The sequence below is a fragment of the Prosopis cineraria genome, unplaced genomic scaffold, assembly GCF_029017545.1.
Source record: "Prosopis cineraria cultivar Desert tree isolate PC_DT_omini unplaced genomic scaffold, ASM2901754v1 PC3, whole genome shotgun sequence".
NCBI classification, from domain to species: Eukaryota; Viridiplantae; Streptophyta; class Magnoliopsida; order Fabales; family Fabaceae; genus Prosopis; species Prosopis cineraria.
Genome location: NW_026555334.1, coordinates 37,473,684 through 37,495,294, shown reverse-complemented (window position 1 = coordinate 37,495,294; position 21,611 = coordinate 37,473,684). Strand labels below are relative to the sequence as shown.

At 34.3% G+C, this 21,611-nt stretch overlaps 2 protein-coding genes across 3 annotated transcripts; both read right to left on the bottom strand.

Annotated features, from left to right (window-relative positions):
• Positions 1-28: 28 nt before the first annotated feature.
• Positions 29-8,868, bottom strand: LOC129304852 (4-alpha-glucanotransferase DPE2). Its single transcript, XM_054944678.1, is given in 24 exon segments — positions 29-412; positions 495-588; positions 719-916; positions 1,782-1,880; positions 1,999-2,158; positions 2,310-2,407; positions 2,513-2,629; positions 3,205-3,276; positions 3,429-3,503; positions 3,644-3,769; positions 3,853-4,095; positions 4,195-4,262; positions 4,265-4,277; positions 4,433-4,534; positions 4,747-4,866; positions 5,724-5,762; positions 5,860-5,938; positions 6,211-6,407; positions 6,540-6,666; positions 6,761-6,888; positions 7,050-7,108; positions 7,228-7,342; positions 7,690-8,045; positions 8,477-8,868. Coding segments are annotated over 23 exon segments (2,907 nt in total). The 5' UTR covers positions 8,044-8,045; positions 8,477-8,868; the 3' UTR covers positions 29-188.
• Positions 8,869-13,129: 4,261 nt separating this feature from the next.
• LOC129304902 (uncharacterized) lies at positions 13,130-17,236 on the bottom strand. 2 transcript variants are annotated; one of them, XM_054944740.1, is made up of 5 exons: positions 16,836-17,236; positions 15,763-15,875; positions 15,314-15,685; positions 14,212-14,917; positions 13,130-13,651 (listed from the first exon to the last, which is right to left on the bottom strand). In XM_054944740.1, exons 1-5 carry the CDS (start codon positions 17,071-17,073, stop codon positions 13,572-13,574), a joined length of 1,509 nt encoding a protein of 502 aa, XP_054800715.1. In that variant the 5' UTR covers positions 17,074-17,236; the 3' UTR covers positions 13,130-13,571. The 2 variants fall into 2 exon arrangements, with proteins under 2 accessions (XP_054800715.1, XP_054800716.1); XM_054944741.1 differs by having other exon boundaries at positions 13,130-13,642; positions 16,836-17,230.
• Between the last annotated feature and the right edge of the window lie 4,375 nt (positions 17,237-21,611).

Genomic DNA, 21,611 nt, shown 5'->3' with positions numbered 1-21,611 from the left:
TTGCACAACGGTCAACAGATATAAGCAATTAAGGTAAAAAAAGGAGAACCATAATATTTAAGGAATAGTACGAGGGAATTTATTTAGTGAACGTCATGCCTAGGCGTATCTACTCAAATCTGTAAAAAGAAATGAAAGCGACGCTTATTCTTGCATGCAAGCAGGTCGCATAGTACGGGTTGGAAGGTTCAAGACCGGACAGGCAATGCGTCCTCTGGTTGAATTCCATTGGACACAGAAGAGAGAGGCTTCTTGACCCCACCGCTGGCATTCTGCTGCTCCCCAGGAGCTAAGCTTGCTCCCCTTTCCACGCCTTTCTTGGGAAATGACCTTCCACTCTCACGTACGAGATCATTGATGAGGGATGTCATCTCATTATCCTTCAACAAAGACTCCAGAGTCACGTGTACACCTGATAACAGTTCAACGCACAAAACCTCAGCCTTGTGTCTTACTAGGTAGAGTGAGCATAATGACTAGGATTGAGGACTTACGATATCTCCAGTAGTGCTTCGGGTTTGTTGGGTCGTTGATTGTCTCTTCATTTGCAGGGCGTGTCGCATATTCTTCTTTCAGGGCCAGCAAGTCCTGTCCACCAGAATGCATGACAAGAGTTACATGCAGGGATAACATCATGAAGGCAGACCAAGTTCTTTCTTTCTACTTCAACGAAAATTGATGGTGCTGACATGTCTGTTAGAACTTGGAAGAAGAATACCTGGAGAGGGAAAATGGCCCACATTGATGGGGATTCAATGTGTTGCTTTATAATGAAATATACAACCTCTGGAACACATCGATCAGGAGGCAACATGTCGGACTCCATCACGCTCCTAAAAAATCGTAGCCTTCTGTCTTCATCTTCTTCCCACCATGCTCGCAAGGTAGCAGCGTCATGACATGATGGGGCACACACCTGCAAAACATGGCCATCAGCCCATCAAATACTTCAGAGCACAGACCTCCTAATTTTAACACTGCCACATGGCGTGAAAAATAACAGTTTCCCTACTATTTCTCAATTCTTTCTTCAAATCAGCCTGTTTTGCCAGTTTGCCTATGAAAGATGGAAGGTAAATGTTCTTTATATTCTTCGAGTACCTGCTTAATACCACCTCCTAACTTAATTAATCAAATAAATATTTTAACTCCTGTTAATTTTAATAGCGTCTTTACTCAACAAAATTTGCCAATCATTCTAACGGATAACAGTAAAAGACCTGATACCAGATGGTAAATTTGGAAGCACTTCTGAGTAAAGAGTGAGAGATGAATAAGATGATATTGCAGATAGTATTGCGTTCATAAAAGATGGCTCAGATTGAGCTTAAAAAAACAGTAAATTTTCATTCTCGACAACACAAGATCAAAGGACTGCATGATGACCGTTGAAATAATTTTGCTCAACCATCTAATTAGGCATTGACTAAGAGTTCAACCTGGCTCCCAAAAACGGTAAGTTTCTTCTTCTAACTTTTCAGTGTTGCTTGCAGATATATCAGCAAATTTGAATTTTACAAGCAAACAGAATACTCATATAAAGGAATGGTATAGGTAGCAACGATAAAGGCATGCATCTGAAAAGGACATAACACAACCAGGTAAAATATTTTGGCTATCGTTGGCTTTGTTAATTTAGACAACTAACTTCTCAACGGATATTCCTTCTCCATTAGATGGTTTTACTTTTTACATGGCGTTATTTATCAAGCAAAAGTTGAAAAATGTTACTTTCTTCTTGTACAACCATACAAATTACAAAAGAAAATAAAAATTCTTACCGTCATGTAGCTGTATTGAGAAGGAATACCAAATTCTAGATCAGGTTCACTGGGCATGCGTTGAATGCGCAGCCCAAGTAATCCCAGTTCTTGCATAACCTGCACAAACAAAATTTTGAAAGAAAATCTTTCTCTGGTCAAAAACGAAAATAGAAAGAAAAATCTTTCCAATATCTTTAGTATAAGTGGAATTTTGTGTGCCAAGTCTCTGACATACGGGATGAACACATGAAGGAATGAGGCCAAGATCTTCCCCACAGGTTAGCATGTCTGATGCGTTCATAAGTACAGGGAGAGTCTTCAAAGCATTTGCCCTCCAAAGATTCTCTTGTCGGTGGAAGTAGTAGTCATAGTACAATCTTTTCAGAACATTTTTGCTGTACAGTGATGAATAGAAACAGATCTTGTGAGATAGTATCTCAAGGAAGTGAAAATTTTGCACCAGATATAGATTCACAAAGTAGCAGTTGAAATATGCTATACATGTATACATACACTAAAAGCTGGTTTATTAATTTAAGATAATACCTATGATCATCCAAATCCTTAAAACTTGAAGTATCTTCTAGGTTGAAGCGAGGATAGAATTTCCTAGCATCCTCTGGATCTTGTATTAGAACAATGTTCTGCAAGACAATAAATAGTTTACATATGTAAATATCCACATCAGCGAAAGAACAAGAGCAGAGAAGGAAAAGAAAGAGGAAGCTAAATTGGCAATGCTTCACTACCTGTAGTAGATCAAAGAGATTGCGTCGGATTTTGTCTTCACTCTCAAATAAGGACCCATCCGCAAATGATTTTAGCTTGGCGGCAATTTTCTTCTCCGTGTTACAATCCCCCTTGAACTAAAAAATCATATATGCAAAGTAATACTATTTAAGCAAGACACTTCAAGTCTCAACAGAATATTGATAAGGCAAGAACGACATAGAAAATTCAAACTCAGAAAGATCACATTTAAAATCAACCAACGTCCGAGGAGATTTTACTTTTCATTATACATGATTAAATTTCTAATCTCCAGTGGGATACAACTAAATCCAACATGCTTAAGTGAATTAGACGCATTTACCCAAAAAAAGTAGTGATGAATGATGATGATGAAGATGTTATGACAGTAATAGTACAGTTAATGTATATGTGTATTATTCACCAAAAAAAAAAAAGTGATATGTGTACTAAAACGTATGGTTCCGGTGTGGTAGAGCACGCTCCTTCAGATAAGCTAGATACATGCGATTATACACTCTAATCATAAAACACCTTTAAAAATAAAACCAATGCATTCATCTCATTGAAGATGAAGGTGAACAAAGCACGGACAAATTGAGTAAGTTTCATGAAATCAAAGCTAGGCAAGCTTACTGGAATAAGAAAATTTCTAAAACATAAAAATCTTAATAAATGGAAGAATGATCACCTCAAAGCATTGCTTCTCATATTCATTCAGAAAAGTTGCTGCAACAAAAGTCCAAGAATCTCCAAATTTTTCCTGAAAGCAAAACGTAGAGGATACAATAGAATATAGACAATAGACATCAGTATCACACATTATGAAAAACCGGATAGCAGCAGGCTGAAGCATGAAAGGACACCATTTCCAAGTTATTAAAATAATTTGCAGCTTTAAAGGAAAAAACTGGCCTGTAAGTGTCCCAGCCTAATGTATGGGCGACTCAGGCGATTAAAGTCCCATATTCCTTCACTTTCAAGTTCTTCCTACAATAGAAAATTTAGCTCAGATGTATAATAATTAAATAGTCTAAAATGGGAAATTACATATTTATTTTGCTAGGTAGAAAGGTTCGGCCTATATTCACCAAGAAAGTGCGTTCCAATTTAAGAGAACAGAGGGATACCTGACCAAGGGGAATGGATGGTCGAAATTTTCCAACTAGACCTGTCATAGCATGATCAGGAAGCTCCCAGATTCGGAAGAATCCCAATATGTGATCGATCCTATAAGCTGTAAAATATTTTGCCATCTTTCACACACAGAAGGAAATAGTAACTATCAGATATTTTTCCCCATTAAGAACAGAAAATTATAAATCTTATGAGACAAAACCTGTGTTAAACGAGATCGCCACCAAGCATAGTTATCTTTTGACATTTCTTCCCAATTATACGTAGGAAAGCCCCAATTCTGGCCATTTTTATCAAAATAATCTGGAGGTGCCCCAGTTGAAGTATTCATTCGGAACAAATTTGGATAAACCCAAGTATCCACACTGTTTTTGTCAACACCAATAGGAAGATCTCCCTTTAGTACCACTCCCATCTTTCTAGCATATTCTGCAGCTTCCGACAGCTAGAAGTTTGAGAAGAATGCAGACAGTTAGGTTTTCTAACATTAAGCAATTTACTGCACATGAAGTAGAACTGATGGGATAAGGCCCATTCAACTTACTTGTAAATGTAAATGGTATTGGATATAGTAGTGGAAGCAAATTATGTCATGATGTAGGCTTTCCTTTATACAAGTTTCTCAAGCTGTAAAACAAAAAGGTCTTTGATATACCAGGTTTCAAGAGAAAGGGCCACATATATAAGAAATAACAATAAGTCGCATATACAAAAGAATCCAAAAACCTAGATCATAAAAATCTCTATATGATAAGAAATAAGAAAAGATTAAAGGGACATACCTTATCCTTTGAATAATGAGAAAAACGACCCCACTGACTGTGATCTGATGTTTCAAAAAAATCCCGCAGGAAACAGAAGGCAGCATAGGGTTTCAACCAATCCTTTTAACACCAGAAATAGAGCTGAGTTGATGTATAAATTAAAACAACAACAATTTATACTATATAAGACATATATGCTCAACAGCCAATATAATCAATGTCAACAGCCAAATTCAAATAGAATAAGGCCCAAAAAAGGCAGAGAAACAAAAAACTAAGATAGATCAAAGATCTTTGGCCAAACATTAGAAAGTGTTGAGATGAACAAAGACCTCATTCTCAGAAAAGAACTTCTGGAAGGAGCTAGAATTCAGTATCAAATTCTTCTCCAGGGCAAAAACTTTCTTGGCAATCGAGAGTTTAGTGGCCATTGTAGCCTCATAATCAACATCCTGTAAAGAAAAACATTAAATTTACCAGACCTGAGGAAAAGTCATCTGTTGAAGGAACATTAAAACACTCATTAATGAATGTGAACTCCTTGTTGTCATAGCCAAAAATGATACGGGCTACAAGCTTCTCAATTTTTAAACAGCTGCAGCATCATAATTATTTGCAAGTTTTGAACATAAAATCTCATGATCTTATCTTGTTTCCCAACCTGGAATAGATCCTACCATATAGTGTGATCTAATTAGTGCCAGCGACAGGATTCCCAACAGTATTACTATTTTAAAAATTACATTCTTGCCGAAATATAAAACTGTAGTAATACACATTTTTACTAATGCAATTTCCAATTTTATCTATAGCTGACATTGCACTTACAGGAAATTGAAAAACGAGATGAGTAAGTACAAGGTAGTAGAGAATTGATACCTTAAGCTTGAATACGAATGTTACTAATCAAGTTTGTGAACAAAGTTTAGAAGAGGATTAACGGGCCATCAGCCCCTCTGCTTTCCATTCAATCTTAACAAAATTATCTTATAGCAGGACCCGTCCCATGTTTCCAATTCTAGTGATAAAGCACACTGAACAATCAGCAGCTAACTCATAATCCATCTTTGCAGTGCCAGGAGAACCTTATCTTCTAGTACATAGGATATGATCCCAACTTCAGACTCACTTACCCAGTACATGGAATTTTACACAGATAATAGCCATAAAAGGGACACCAGTACAAAACCCTAAGTCTAAAGAGTTTGACACAGTGGTTAATATAACCGTATACTGCATGCATGCATGTAAGTCATTAATAACCTTCGTAGATGATGTCAGGATAGATATAAACAATTGACACTATTACCTTCCTGTCCAAATCCTGCTTTGCCTTCTCAATCTCTAGCTGGCATTTGAAGGAGAACATTTAAATATCACAAAAATAATATGAAGTAACAAGCTAGCAATGCCACTAAATAAAAACTAAAAATCCAAAATATAACCTTGATTTCATCTGGCATGTTCTCTGAAAGTGCTTGTACTCTCAGATATAACGGATGTAATGCAAAGACAGAGAGTGAACTGCGAAACCAAAAAAAAAAAAAAAACAACAACAACAACAATGCAAGAAATTTTAAATACTATGTAAAGTAACTGTAATAAATAAGCACAAGAAATATTAGAGTGAAATATATTTGGTGTCAGAGAAATTAACTAGCCGATTTTCAAAGTCCAACTAGAAAGTTTGATGCTCTAAAATCAGAAAGAATAATTGACTTGAGTGAAAAACACGCCACTCCAAAGTTGCAAGTATAGAGGTGGTGTCAGTAGCAATATGGAAGGTGACGTCACACCTGTATGGATAAGAATCCCACCACATCCCATGCACAGATGTATCATTGATAGGTAAAAGTTGAACTAAATGGAAACCAGATGCTACAGCCCAGTCAACCAGTAACTTGAGGTCAACAAACTCTCCAACTCCAAGATCAGATTCTGATCTGACAGAAAACATGGGTATTGCTACACCAGCACCACGCCAAGGCACTTCCTAGCAAGGCCAACCAACATCTGATTAGAATCACAAACTTTTCAGATAAGCACAATACCAACTTTCCATTGGTGATAAAAGAAGAAGCACATTGTTCGCTCAGTCAAATGCAGCTTATGTTCAATATCATACCCGCATCATGCCATCTGAAAGGAAAATATATTTTGTTTCATTACTTGAGCAGTTAGTGGAGACTTCCCGGTTTGGACCATTCTCTATAGAAATATTTCCAGCCTTGTCACATTTGCAATATCTATATGTGGAATTTCTGTTAAGGAAAAGAATGGGACCATAATGAAAATAATAACATGTTAATATCATCTAAGATCAAGGACAAAGTCCAAAATGGATATTTTATTGGAAAATCACTCCTTTGTATCACACAATCAGCTTGCCAGACAGATTCACCACCGTAATTGAGTTTCAGCCCATCAGAGACCCTCCACTGTCCTAACTGTGCATGGCTACCGATCACACATATCTGCACAAGTCCAAGATAGGGCCAATCACTTAACTGCAGATACTTGAAGTTTTAAAAATATGCATTGCAACATTTTTTTTTTTTAGAAAATAAAGTTTAGACAAATAAACACATAGCTAATCTTTTTTTTTTTTTTTTTGAGGGGGGGTTGGGGGACTTACTGATGTGTCTTTTTCAATGTTTGGACAGCAAACTTTGAACTGGATGACAATGGAATCTGCTGCTCACCAGGAGTCACAAAGCGCAGCTTATCAACAAAATGATATCAATGATCTTCAAAAGAGGAATTCAAATCAAAACAGCGTCAAAAAATTAAACCTATTACATTAACAAAGTTACCTTGAGAAAATTTAGTGTGGCTAACTCCTATAGGTGTCGCCACACCTGAATTCCAGCTCTGCCCAAAGATGACATCTTTAAAAGCGCTTCTGTAAGGTATAGCATCTGAACCAGTCTGGACGTGATGATTAAAAAAACAATAATAATAAAGATCTTCATAAGATATTAACATCATAGTAAAATACTAGCGTATACCGAGAACAATGGAGGAAAAGAATTCAAAATCTGCGTGTCTTGCTAGTTGTCTTAAGAACCTTATTTCCGTTATCTATATAGCTTTCCTTCTTTCAGCAGCCAAATAGAGCACGAAATGAAATGTTAATATGAAATTAAAGTTGCTTTGGCATAGGAAATTGGCATATCTTAACAGGATGTAAGCTTGTGAGGAATTTGTTGGGGTGGGGGGGGGGAACTTCTGAGGAATTTAATAAGAAAAAAATGGGGAAAGGAGAAAGGCAGAACCTGCCACAGATCGCGGAACTCAACCTCCTGGCCGCTTTGGATACCTTCACGGACTAGTAATTCACGCTTCTTTCCCATTTCATTTCTAAGAATATTTCTGTTATCATCTACAACATAATAATTGTACTGGCACTGGAACCCACAAGGCACGGTGATACTTCCGCACCAGATGAGCTCATCGCCTTGATGAAAGGGCTTGAGCAACAGACCCTTCTTCACATTCCACGAACCAAGCACTGGTACAGATCCACACACGAGTAAGCTTTGTCCCCAATGAGTGTAATATGGCAACCGAAAGCTTATCTTCACCGATTTCACGGCCTTGCTCCCAGAAAACAATCCGGCATTCACCATTTCTTCCGACAGTGATCAATGTATGGCAATTTAATGCAACTGTCAGTACCAAAACAAGATCAAAAGAATCATCAACATATCAGAGAACAAAAGTAACGAAACTCTGGGCACAAAAGACGTGTCCTCTTGGTCGGACATTAAAAGTAAAAGGAAACGATTAATCAAGACTCCAATTCCCTATTAGATTAATGAAATGCTTCAATTCCTATCCTTTCACTCAGCTTAAGCAGTCGAACAATGTCCTCAGCTCTATTTAAGTAAACGAGAGAGGTCGGTTTCGGAATTCAGCTCGAAAGCCAGGGTCATGTATAAACTAAAACTCACACACAAAAACCATAAAAGAAGTCACTCAAACGAAGTTAAAAAAAAAAAAGTGCTAATATATCCAATGAAATCTACAAGAATTAACACGAACAAGCCCAACCCAACTCACCTTACTTAAACCGAAAGATATGATTTCGCAGGTCTTCCAGAGGGAATTGACAATAGACTCAATCAGAGACAACAAAGAATAGAGATGAAACAAGCGAATGCCAGAGGCCTTTGCGCAATTCGACGCAACGCAACACAAATGCGGGCAAAGGTTTTCAGCTTTGTATAGAGATTTTTTCTGTGACGAAAGTGGACAACAATATAAAGGGGCCACGATCAGCCGTCTCAGGGGATAGATATTTGATACACCAAAAAGGCGGTGATACTTTATCGAATACTTATGGCTGTGACTTGTGAAGCTGCTCTTGCTAGGCCTATTCAACCGAGCTTTGAGGGGGAAAGTGACACTGGGGACATAGCCGGCTACGTCCCTGCACGTCCGCTTTTCTCCCAGGGCCTTCCACAAGATATTATCAGCGGTATAAAATAAAAACAGGTTAGTGTTTGTAAACCTTTTTTTTTTTTTTTTTTTGCCAGAAGTGTGTGTAAACGTTATGTCGTATAAAATATAAATGTATAAAGAAAGCCGCTTGGTCGAATTGGACAAAGAATTGAGTGCCTTAATTTCAGTTTATATCTTGGGGATGTAATTATTTGTTAAATTTGATTAAAAAAAATATCTTAAATAATGATTTGGATGTATTTTGAGTATTACCCAAGCATGCCTTAAATTAACTTATTGTGAGGAAGACTTCAGGCCCTTGATAGTGGAATAAAAAAAATATAAATATAAATAAATAAACAATAATCTCTGGCCGTCCTTTTTTTCTCCCATTTTGACAAGGACAAACCTCGCGTCGTATTTAATTGGGGGAAGAACCGTGGAATTCAATTAAAATAATTGACGTGATTTGGTTTTGACATATTTCGTCAGGAATAAGATTGGAGAGTCAGGCTAAAGTAATTAATAAATGCTTACCCTCAATTGCAGTATCCTAGTTTATTTTTGCAAATGAATGTTCCTCTTTCTTTTTTTTTTTTTTTGGCCGGGGGAGGGATGTAAATGTATATTCATATGTCACCGTGCTTGTTTGTGCATGAAACCTTCTTATCATAATTACGTGGGAATTAATATGCGCGTAAAATTAGAAGTGTATGAAAGCCTGATTCGTACCAATTCTATGATGCATAAAAATATCAAAATCTTGTGTGAATTTAAACTGAAATAGGATAAAGAAAAGAAAACATCTCCCTCAGATTAAGATAAATTTCATGGTATTCATCATTCATCCACGTTGTTCTTTTTTTTTTTTTTCCTTAACAAACATCCACGTTGTTAAAATCATAATTGGAGTTATTCTTTTTTTTTTTTAATGACTAGAGGCACGCCCACATTCCATCCGGGGTAAATTACTACAATCAACTAGAATAAGAGTCTCAACATCGGGGGCAGAATTGGAACTCTGTTGAAGCCTGGCAAACGTTGCGACGCTAGTTTGGCAAAATGATTTGCTACTTTATTTCACTCTCAGAGGATGTGACAATTGATATCTCCATAATTGAAGTTATTTTTGTAAAAGAAGCAATTGAAAATGTATTGTATTGAAATTTATGTTAACTAGATCGGTTGAATTGATAAATTGATATGCTGATAAGTTTAATAAAATATTTTATTCATAATTGATCTAATCAGTTTCAACTACAATTTTAATTTAATAATTAATATCTTAATCAGTTCAATAGCACTACCAATTTTAATATATTGTGAAAATGTGACATACTTTCTCAACTAGAAAAGGGAAACGAAAAGGTAAAATGAAACCAGGGGATCTGTTTTGAGAGACGAATAAAGAAGAAGAAATATGGAGAAGAGAGTTTCCAGTTGTAATGGAAGATTATGGACTTGTGGTTATCCAATTTGAGAGTCAATGGACAATATATCATGTGATCCCCTCCAATATGGTTCATCCGCCTCAAAATCTCAACCGCGAAAGCTAAGCTGGCCACCGGGCCGCTTTGTCATGCACGTGACTTTTTTTTTTTTTTTTGGTTGCGTTCATTTATAACCGTCGAAGGCTCCATCATTGCAGCATTTTGGTCTTGATAATAATAATAATTAAGACGACGACGGAAAAGTTGGGTTCCGATAACTTTCACGATGAAGGAAATATCTCAAACTCAAGATACATTAATGCTATATTTGGATCAGGAATTTAACCAAATACCAAGCACTTAAAAATGTATGAATTTAAATTTAAAAGTATGTATATGAATTTAAAATTCATAAATTTTAAATTTAAGATTTGAAATAGAAAATTTGACATAAATTTCTCTTTGAAAGGAAAATTATTTAAAGGATCAAGACCAATTTTAAGAATCAAATGCACTGCAAGTCTTCCGACATTGCACATTAAACCTATAATCTTATGCCCCCAAACTTATCAACTTGTATTCAAACCTATATAATCTTACACACCAAGTCTATAATCTTATATAACAAAATTATACCTTTAAAAATGATATATAATTTACATGTTTGTAGTTTAAACAATTCATTGTTCATGTTAATTTTTTTTTATAGATCATCACTTTTAAAATAATAGATTGTATTTTCATAAAATTTGTGCCTTTATAGCATGCAATGACACAAGGTTTGAGGTGCAAGGTGATGGATTGGGAATGTAAGGTCATAGGTTAGAATGTATTTGATCCTTTAATTAATCTTCATCCCACAAAACAATTTATCTCCCAAAAAAATTTTATAGCAATTTTGCAAATATAAAAATTAAAACTTTAAATTCCAATCTAAATTTAATGCTACAAACGTTGCCTCACGCTATACAAGTTGCGCTGTCCCCATCCAGGTGGCTTCAAACGCCAGGGAAATCTCATCTCTGGAAGGCCTAAATCGGAAGCATGATTCTCACCATTGCTTTTTGTTTTTCCTTTTTATAAATCACCGTTAATTTTCTGCCACATCAAAAGTAAGGAAAAAAATATATTACTATTTAATATGATAGGCTCGTCACCGGATGTCAGGATCTGGATTACGGACGCCGAGGATAAGCATCCTCGCGCGAAATAAGATGCATCCCGACACACAAGCGGGACCCAAACACTCAAATTCTATATAAAAAATATTCGGTATCTCTAAATAAAAAAATATAAAAATAAAGAAAAATAATAATAATATTCTTTTAATTTATATAAATGGCATTTTAATTCCTCTGTTCGTGATAAACAACAAATATCAGACATGTCAAAGACATTGAGTCTCAATTGATAATAAAAGGATTTCGAGTTCCTTTATTACAATTTACTCAAATATAAAAATATATAAAGTTTTAGTAGAACAAGTATTTAATTGTTATTGAAATGTGAAAAGATTACAAATCTAAAACTAAAAACTAAACAAGGCTAATAAATGTAAAATTGTAAGTTTTTGATTGAGTGTTGACTAGTTTTTTTCTGTATTTTCTTTTTTTATTTATAGTGTCAGATTAGCAGTAGTCTCTTTCTTAAAACCTGGCACTTTTTGCTGAAGAATTAGGGATCCCGTGAAACTCATGGCATGATCTTTATTTCATGCTCACCATTTTGGTAACCAACTCATTTCATCGAGATACTTGGCGTAGATTTTGACATTATTTAAGATTGTGTCTTTCGCGCCAACAGTCTAATATTTGCAGTTGATGAATTTTGGTATGTTTACTTACTATGGCCTTTATTGAGTCTCAGGGCCAGTCTTTTTCATTTATATTGGGCATAACGCTTCAATTACTCAACCCAACTAGTCCTTGTGATCTATTTGATCAACGTTTCATATTTAGCCCAAACACCCTCAAAATGCAATACTTCATCTGAAGTCTCTAGAGAATTTTTTGTAATTAAAAAATTAATATAAATAATTAAATTATACTTAGTTCTAATATCAATTGTCATTCACAAATTTTGTTTTAATATTCATAATTTTTTAAAAAAAATTAAGAAAGCAATAATAATTTTGTAAATTCAAATTTGAAATCCTAAATTAAAAGTAATTTGATTATTTATATTAATTCCTTAATGATAAAATTTTTTTTAGAAATTTTAAAAGAATTATGACATTTCGAATGACCAAAATGTCATTACATAATTTAAAAAAATTTTATTATTATTTTTTCTAAAAATTAAGTATTACATAATAGCTTTTATCCTTGTTTTTTAAAAAATAAAGATCTAAATCTAACACCAGAATTGTTTTAATCAATGCAACAATACAGTAAAACTTTAAAAATATACAATATTAATGCATATTTCAAAATTTCCCACATTTGGAACCTTACAAGTTACAATTGTCATCTAGCATATGATATATAATTTTGTATTTTTAAATAAATATGTAATTCTATAGACATAAAATTAATTATAATATACTAATTTTAGTTTTGTACCAGAGAAAACAACCATGATAATATACTATATTTTTAATATTGCATGCATACAGACAGACACATCTATTATCCTCCCAATTTAAAATTTCTGGCTACGCCTTTGAATTTTAAAGTGGAATTATTCAAAAGACAAGAAAAACTATCACTGACATTCCATGAACTTGAAACAATTTCATGCATGTGTATATGTTGTACATGAATATCAATAATATGTTACCAAGGAATTCATCCGATTCATCTGAAGAATCAAGAAACAAATTTAAAGTCTAGTACAAAACAAATTAACCAAAAGAGAATGTATCATGGGTAACTTATTAAGAGAATTCTCAGCTATAATCATAATTACGCATTGACCGTACACGAACATAATTAATTTAACAATTGCAAAGCACTAGAACAACATAATGATTAATGAGAACTGCCTCTATTACGGCAACTCAAAACAATTGAGAGGAGGCAAAACAAAAATGGAAAACGTCACTTCTTTTCTTTTGCTTTCAAATTTCCCCCTTACATAGATGATACACAAAACAGCGGTAATGCATGTGATCAAGGCCTGCCACGAGTGGACTTTGACCTGAACATGCAAAAAAGGTGTGGATCTTTTCAACTATTTACACGCTTAATCACATCTTTATATCCCCTCAGACTCAGATGTAGAGCTTGGCCTTCGCGTGGCTTATATTTATGGTGCTCTTCATTTACTTTCCTATTCATACGTTTTCAGTCCTTTACGATACATAACACGAGTGCTACAAATATTAAAGATGTCCATTCAAGAGATCGTCGACGACCTGCAAAAGCTAAGAAATCAAGATGTAAGTATACAAAGAAAATTAATAACCAAAATTATACCTTATATCAGGAATGCATCAACCGCAATAGACGCTTCATGTTAGCCCATCAACCTAAATGGACAGGACTAAATGCAAGGCCTTACTAAGCGGGATACATATGGATAAGACCCTAAACACGACACCCTCAAGTTCCAGAAGCACAAGTTACCCAAGAACCAATAAATAAATACATCATTCAAGACCAGTTTAAATGGAGAAGAAAAAAGAGGGAGTGGAAAACAGAAGCAAACAATTAACAGGCACGGTACTTCTGAGGATTTGAGGCGCACATAAAATATTCAAAGTTGTTCGATTACACTTTACCATTCCACTTGGACAATAACACAAACCATTTCCAATTTCTCGATAAAATATAAGTAATTCTCACAAAAATTGACATCACCAGAGGCGATGAATGATTTTAATATGAAAATAGGTACGTTAAATGAGTTCCCTTTAGTTTAGACTGACAGCGTCCATGTTAGATTCAACTTAAATAACTTGACTAGATCATTGAGCATACTCACATGAAGATGGTGATGGCTCATGAAAATGTGTGTCAGAACGTTCCGAAGATGGTCCATTCTTAGGAGGGGGCTCAGCATGAGCAAAGGCTACATTTGGCAAAGGACTAAAAGCAGGAACTGAATGAGAGACATGAGGAGGTGATCCGACTTGCTGTTTTGGTGAGGCAACAGAAAAGGGTGAGGCTACAGCAGGGGCAACTGCAGGTGTTGGATGAGCATGTTTTACAGTATTCCGAGCAGATCTGCAATTAGGAGGCTCAGCTCGAGAACTTCTCCCTGGCGCAGGCACACTTCCTGGAGCTGCAGGAGAGCCAGCCTCAGGTGAGAGTGCACCTTTCCCAGCTGCAGGTGCAGGTGTAGGTGAAAACACAGGAGCTTGATGGGCTGTATGGTGGTGCTGGTAGTGGTGATGCCTATGGTGGTGGTGTGAATGAGGTAGAGGAGCAGGAGAAGGCGACCATTTAGTGCCACTTCCACCATGAAGGGAGTGCTGTAAGATGGATGAAAGTCGAACCTGCTTAACCCGACCAAATTCAGTATTGTTCAAGCCAAGGTTCCTAAAATGAGAACCTGTGATGGTTTGTGCCAGTTGCTTTAACCTCTCCTTTGATGGAGAAATCCCAATAGCCATGAAAACAGATGACTGAACAATAGTAGGCGCAGCTACTGTTGAGCCTTCAGGATTAGATAATATGACATACAGGTTCTGCATCCCGATTCGCATTTAAGAAATGTCATCAGAATTAGCATGGTGCAGACAATAACAAGCATCCTAGCATGTAATCAGATGTCTTCTAAAATTACTGAGAGCGACTTTGTAATCTGAGGTAGGGAATTCCTCAATTTAGGGACTTGTTTCTAAGAGCAAATGAAGACACTGATATATTAGCATACACTATAGCCTTACTTTTTACAAAATCCAATGTTAACATGATTCATTCATAGAAGACACGGTCTCCCACAACAGAATTCTCATACAGGAAACTTTTGGTATTGCGCATGTCAATAACACCACAGGTGAAAGTTGACCTCGAGCACAGAAGGTGTAAGCACTATTACGAGAAGATATAATGAAGAACGGGGAAAACATAAAATAACTAACCTCATAGGGTGTCAGATGCAAACCAGACTTTAGCTGACTTGTCAATGCTTCAAAGTTTAATTGTATTTGATAGATAGAGAAATTCAGAGTAAAGTTGAATAGTATTTGCCCAGCCTGCAGAAGAAATCCACTCTGTTGTGGAATTACAGTGAGTCCTCCTTTCAATTTCAGCACTTCAAAGAAAAAGGCATCTCCAAACAAGTTCGAAGTGAGATGGAGAAATGATTGTTGTATGACCAGAGATTCAAATGATGATCTTATCAAACTAACAGCAGCTGAAGACATTTCTGAATATTCACCATCAGAATCAAATGCAAACACAACTTTTGTCATGTTTGTCCCAGGAAAGGGATCCAGAGACAAGATGACGACCTGATTTTCAAAATGAGAATGAAATTAATAATTAAATATTGATAAAATGCAAAAAAGGAAATTAATGAGAGGCCTACTCTGGTAGAGGGAACTCCTATCTCTTCAAAAATATCCTCTTCTAGCCGCAATATGTTGTCTTGCAGCAAAGAAACTGGCTTCCCAACAACAAAACTTGCAACAATATCATGATCTGCAAAAGTATACAACCATTAAGTGAAGAGTATTCATAATTGTTTTTCTGTCACTAATAATATACACTCTGCACCAAAAGTTAGTTCCATAAGTATTGAAACACGAGTTCTAGAAACGCACCAAATCACCAACATGGAAACCATGCCAAAAAAAAAAAATTTGGGGGCGATGGGGGAGATGCCGGGATAGACAACTGGAAACAAGCTAGTTGATGTCAAAAAATGTGTCAGCCTAAACTAGGAATGTTATAGAGAAAGGATGGCTCTAAATAAGTATAGCCAATAGGTGGGACTAGTTTGGAATCTTTCAAAAGCATCGCCACGCACAAGCTACTGCTTTTACCAACTGCATGTATAAACGTCGTCAAAAGACAAAAATCGAATAAAGCAAATAATGCAAGAGAGTGCAGATAATGCAAGGTCCAGCTAAGAACATTTAGCATCAAAACCATTTTTAAGGTGCACTCCTATGATACTAAAATCTTCAAACCTTGCTCAAAATATAGTCAACGAAAGTAATTATTAGAATCCAGGAAAATGTTTTCTTCAATTTCTGAAACTCTTTTACTGATAAGCAAACAGAAATAGAAACAAAGATTACGAAAGCCCGAAAACACTGCATCTTTCAGTACTTCCTTTTCCCGGATTTAGAAAATCGCAATAACGTCAGTGAATTATTCATCAATATGTGGCTACGATAATTATTGCCATCATTTGCAAAGTTAAATTAAAAATAACAATCATACCGTTGTCCAATCTCCCGACATTTTATTTTCTGAAACAAACCAAGGATCACAATGGCCCAACAAGCGGGTATCACGAATTAAAACGACACGCAAATAAAAATATATTAAAAAAAATAAAGTCCAAAAGGAAAATAGATCGGTGTCACTATGCCTACGAAACAATGCCGCAATGCAGAAACCCAAAAATGAACAAGGGAATTAACCAGAACCCACCTTTGTACTTGGCACCTGAGTTCAGATCCTTCTGATCTGCGTACCCAAAAAATGGGGGTAACCAAAATACAGCAGAGAGAAACACGGCAACAGATAATAGGAGAATGAAAATGCATCTGAGACCGATGAATTTTCGAATTGCAGAACACCTACAACCACACCGGACCTCCACGTTCTGCTCGGGATCCTCGGAGGCTAAATTGTAAGGCAAAGGCTGTTCTTCGTCGGCCTTTCCCATTGGAAGCAATGCAGGTGAAGTGGATTATGGTACATGGCCGATTTGGTGAAGTTGCGATGAGCTGGATTCGTCCATTGTGGCTTGAAGAGTGAGAAAAGTGTAGGTGAAAAATGAAACTTGAGATTGCGTCAGTGTGAGTTTATTTATATATCTGATTGGTAAAATATTTTATTTTTAGGGTTCGATGGAAGGGGTGTACTCTGAAGTAACTTCTGCGTCAAATGACAAGTCTAGTCTTTTTCTGGGAGATGATGGCTTATCTGTTTTATTTTTCCCCATTATCATTTGTTCTTTGTTCACAAGTAAATACTTTAGAGTTAAGACCAATGACTTTTTTCTTTTTACTTTTATTTTTTTTTTACCCCCTTTTGGTAGCAAGGCAAATGACTTCTTTCTTCCTTCCTTGCTCCTTTTTTTTTTAAATATCATGCAAGTCTTTCACATTTTTTTTCTTATAATGACATTATAAACAAACATAGGCTTTATAAAAAAAATAATAATAAACAAACAAACATAAGCACGTAAATAATATTACAAATAGATAATAATAATAAATTACTGTCCATAGATCCAAACCATAATAAATAGAGGATAAATAAGTAAATTATCCCTTGAACTCTATATCTAATAGCATCATAGATCCTGAATTGGTTTGTTATGTAAATTATTCTCTTAATTTTTAAAAATAGTACAATTTAATCTTTACTATTAATAAAAGTTAACTTTAATAATTAATTAATCAAGAAATGATTCAAAAATTATAGAAAAGGTTCCAAAGCAAATGTTAGTCTTTTGTGTAATTTTTTGGGTCCTTATTATAAGTTTTGATCTTTTTTATATTTTTTGATGCCATTTTTTAATCAACTAACTATTAAAATTAATTTTTGTTAATAGCAAGGGTTAGGATTATACTATTTTTAAAAGTTAAAAAAATTATATTATAAATAAGTTTAATGTCTATGATGCTACTTGACCTAAAAACTCATGAGGTTGTATTCCAATTTACCCATAAATAAATAAAGATAAAATTGAACAAATTAACTATTTTAAGATAAAATTAAAAATAAAATTAATTATTTTAACTTCATCTCATAGTAAAGATAAGTTGTTTTCAAAGTTTACTTTATGTTAATGTCACAAAAACATTAGCATGTAATTAGCATGCCTTCATCTTAATCAACTACCAACATCTAACTCATAAAATTTGTAGAAAAAACATACTAATAGTAAAACTTATATTATTGCGTTTGAATTCAATAAAAAAATTGAGACTAATATGTTACCCAGAAAATGACACTATGCATCACTTGTTCATTTCAAATTTTATATGTCATGCCTTTATTATAACTAATTAATTTCCATTTATGTCGCCTACTATCCGTCCTTTGAAAGATTTCGGCATCCCAGGCTTTTATTTATACATTTTAAAATTATTTTACTATTAATATCATTCATCAATAAAGCCTTGTTAGTTTTTATTTACTTCGTCAAGAAAAATCATTATTATATAATTAATGAATAATCTGGCTGAGTTTATTTGGGTTTGGCTACGTATAATGTTCAAAAGGCTGGCTTAAAAGAACAAAAAACATCTTACGGGGAAAAAATCCACGTCATGCATTCATTTTCAAGGTTAAGCGGCTGGTCAATCCTTGGCTTCTTAAACTTGAAGTTTTCAATCATTTAAAACTCGGATGCCGTACATGCCATTTTCTAGTCAGACAACTCGGACGGAGCTGGATCCAGATCTTCTCATAAGTTTCTGCGAGAATCGCACCTAGAGCCCTCAAATGAATATAATTACTTTTAAAGCCTAATACGGTCTGATAGTGTTCTGCAAGGGCATCATTTACAATTAATTTTGAAACTCAAAAGACTCAATTACCCCTAATTTGAAAAATAAATGCGGACCACCTCTTTGCTTCTTCTTCTTTTCCTAATGGTAAAGAGATCGCCAAGCAAACTATGAAGATGAGTGGGAACAAGACAGTCATCAAGAACTCAAAGCGAATCAAGATTATCACAAGAGGACAAACATCATTCTAGATTTAGGGAAGCTGATTATGGAAAGAGGAGACATCTTACATTTGGGCTGCTTAATATGATGCTTGATATTTTTAGTTTTTTTTTTTGGATAACTTTTCGATAAGGAAGAATAACAAAAGCTGAAAATTAAGGACTTTGTCATGTGGCTTGATTAACTCTGAGTTGAGCTCCTCTGGTCCCATTCGAAACTGAAGCAAATATCATGGTGTATATTTTGAGGAAAAGGTATGCGGCGCGGTGATGGAATTATTGATAAAAGTTCTTGTCTAAACAAGCAAAAAGTCCTTTAATTTTTAACAAAATCTACTCTCTTTCACAATGAAATCTCCATTTATATTAGAGTAAAGGGTTAAGGTGTATTTTTTTCCTTCAAGTATTTTTTAAAGAGCACCTAACATCTTAATACTTTTGTTGGAGTAATTTTATCTTTAAAGTTATTAAAACAGAGCATTTTTACTCTTTCTGTCAAAATTCTAATGTTGGGTGCAAAATTTGACACAAAGGGCAAAAATGTTTCATTTTAAGAACTTTAAGGGCAAAATTACTCTAACAAAAATGTTAGAGTGTTAGGTGCTCGTCGATAAATACTTTAGAGGTAAAAATATGCCTTTACCTTATAATAAATGTGGTTATGACAGTTGAAGTTGAATAAGGGTTACTACTAAATTTATCCTGTAAATTTCATGTCAGATATGATTGTTGACTTTTAGTATATTTGTGCATGAAATTTGTTCAAATTTCATGTTGGTACTTGTTTCATTGAAAAAATCAATACCACCATGAAATTATTCAAATATGATATGCATTTTTATGTTAATTTAATAAAAGCAAGTTGTTATTTATGGAATTTTTGTTGTAAAATTTTTTCTATTGGCACATAGAAATGAACATTTTGTTAAAAATAATTGGACTTTTGATTGTTGTTTAGAAGAATTACAATGAAATCTCACATAAACAAATCAATTACTACAATGTCTATTAACAACTGACCTAAAACCATTGACAATACAATATCCATTAACAATTGAACTAAGGCTATTAACAACACAATTAGGTCTTAATTTAGCTATTAATAGATTTTGTGGTAATTAATTTTCTTGTGTAGAATTTGTATGCAATTTTCCCTTGTTGTTTTCAAACATTCTATTGTAAATTTGAAACAAGATGAGTGAAGGGGGAAGAAGTCTTATAATAGCTACTATAAAACAAAAAAAATAAAAGGTAAATGTAATTAGGAGAACACTTGCTGTTATGTGATGGTTAACTTATTTTCAATGAAATGTACAAGTTACCTTAGTTGAATTTATAATAAAACATCCACTATTAACATGACCAAGTCCACATATTAACAACGTAAGGTCCATACTTTATACATTGTTAGTGTGATTTAGTAGCTTAAGAATTTACTGTTCATCCAAATGGAATTTACAATAAAACATCTGTAGATAACATTAAAAGATTCATATATTAAAAACACAAGATTTGTGCTTTACAACATTACTCATGTGGTTTAGTAGAACTAAAATATACAAGTTATCTTGGTGAAATTTGCAACAAAACATCCATAAACAACACGACAAAGCTCATATATTAACATACAAGGTCTGTCTATGTGGCATACCTGAACATCTGCACAACTTAATTGCAAAATTTTTACAACATAAACTCCATAAATAATAAAATGCTTTCATTGAATTGGCAAGAACATGTGCATTATATTTGGATAATTATATTCCATCTTGGTACTATCCCTCATAGTAAAACAAGCATAGACATAAAATGTTACATCACATTTCATCTAAGATATATATAAAAAATGAAAAACTATATTCAAAACACATAAAGGTTACTTGAAATTGAGGCTCTATATCCTCCATGTCTTCAACATATCCATATACATTGTCAACTGAAACCTTTATAGCATATGGCAATCCTAACATCTTCCTTATCATCTCTTGTACTTACAATAAACAAATTATTAATATAAGAAAATGTCCATAAACAAAAACTCAACTTTTATTTTTCACAACTGAACATTTAATATAAACAAGACAATACTCATGTTTTCATAACACATTATCCAATATTTTTGATAGGGCATTTTCACAATAATGGATAAGTCATGAATTTCTCAATTTACATGTGAACATCCAATATAAACAAGTAAACTATCATGATTTTATAACCCATTACAAGATATCCATGACCAACTCAGAGTTTAACAAACAAGTTAAATTATATCAATAACCAAATGGAGATGAGGCAGATTTATGAAATCCCATACCAAAATGATATCATTAAATCCTAAACCAAAATGAATAATGGACGCAGTTCAGGACTAGAAATAAGCATATTGTCGAAGTAGCCAAGTGAAAAGACATGGAGGAGTATGAGAGGCAACTATTAAATTAATGTAGACAACTTAGCAATGAATTCTTTCCTAAACTCATGTCATCTTGTGTAAGGACAAATGTTTTTCAGTTTTTTCTCAT

Coding starts and splice junctions, on each gene's coding strand:
- LOC129304902 (XM_054944740.1), bottom strand. CDS start 17,073: ATGGGAAAGGCCGACGAAGAACAGCCTTTGCCTTACAATTTAGCCTCC. Junction 14,918..15,313: donor TGCATCTGACACCCTATGAG/GTTAGTTATTTT, acceptor ATCGGGATGCAG/AACCTGTATGTCATATTATC. Junction 13,652..14,211: donor TGAGCCATCACCATCTTCAT/GTGAGTATGCTC, acceptor TTGATTTCTTAG/CTTTTGCAGGTCGTCGACGA.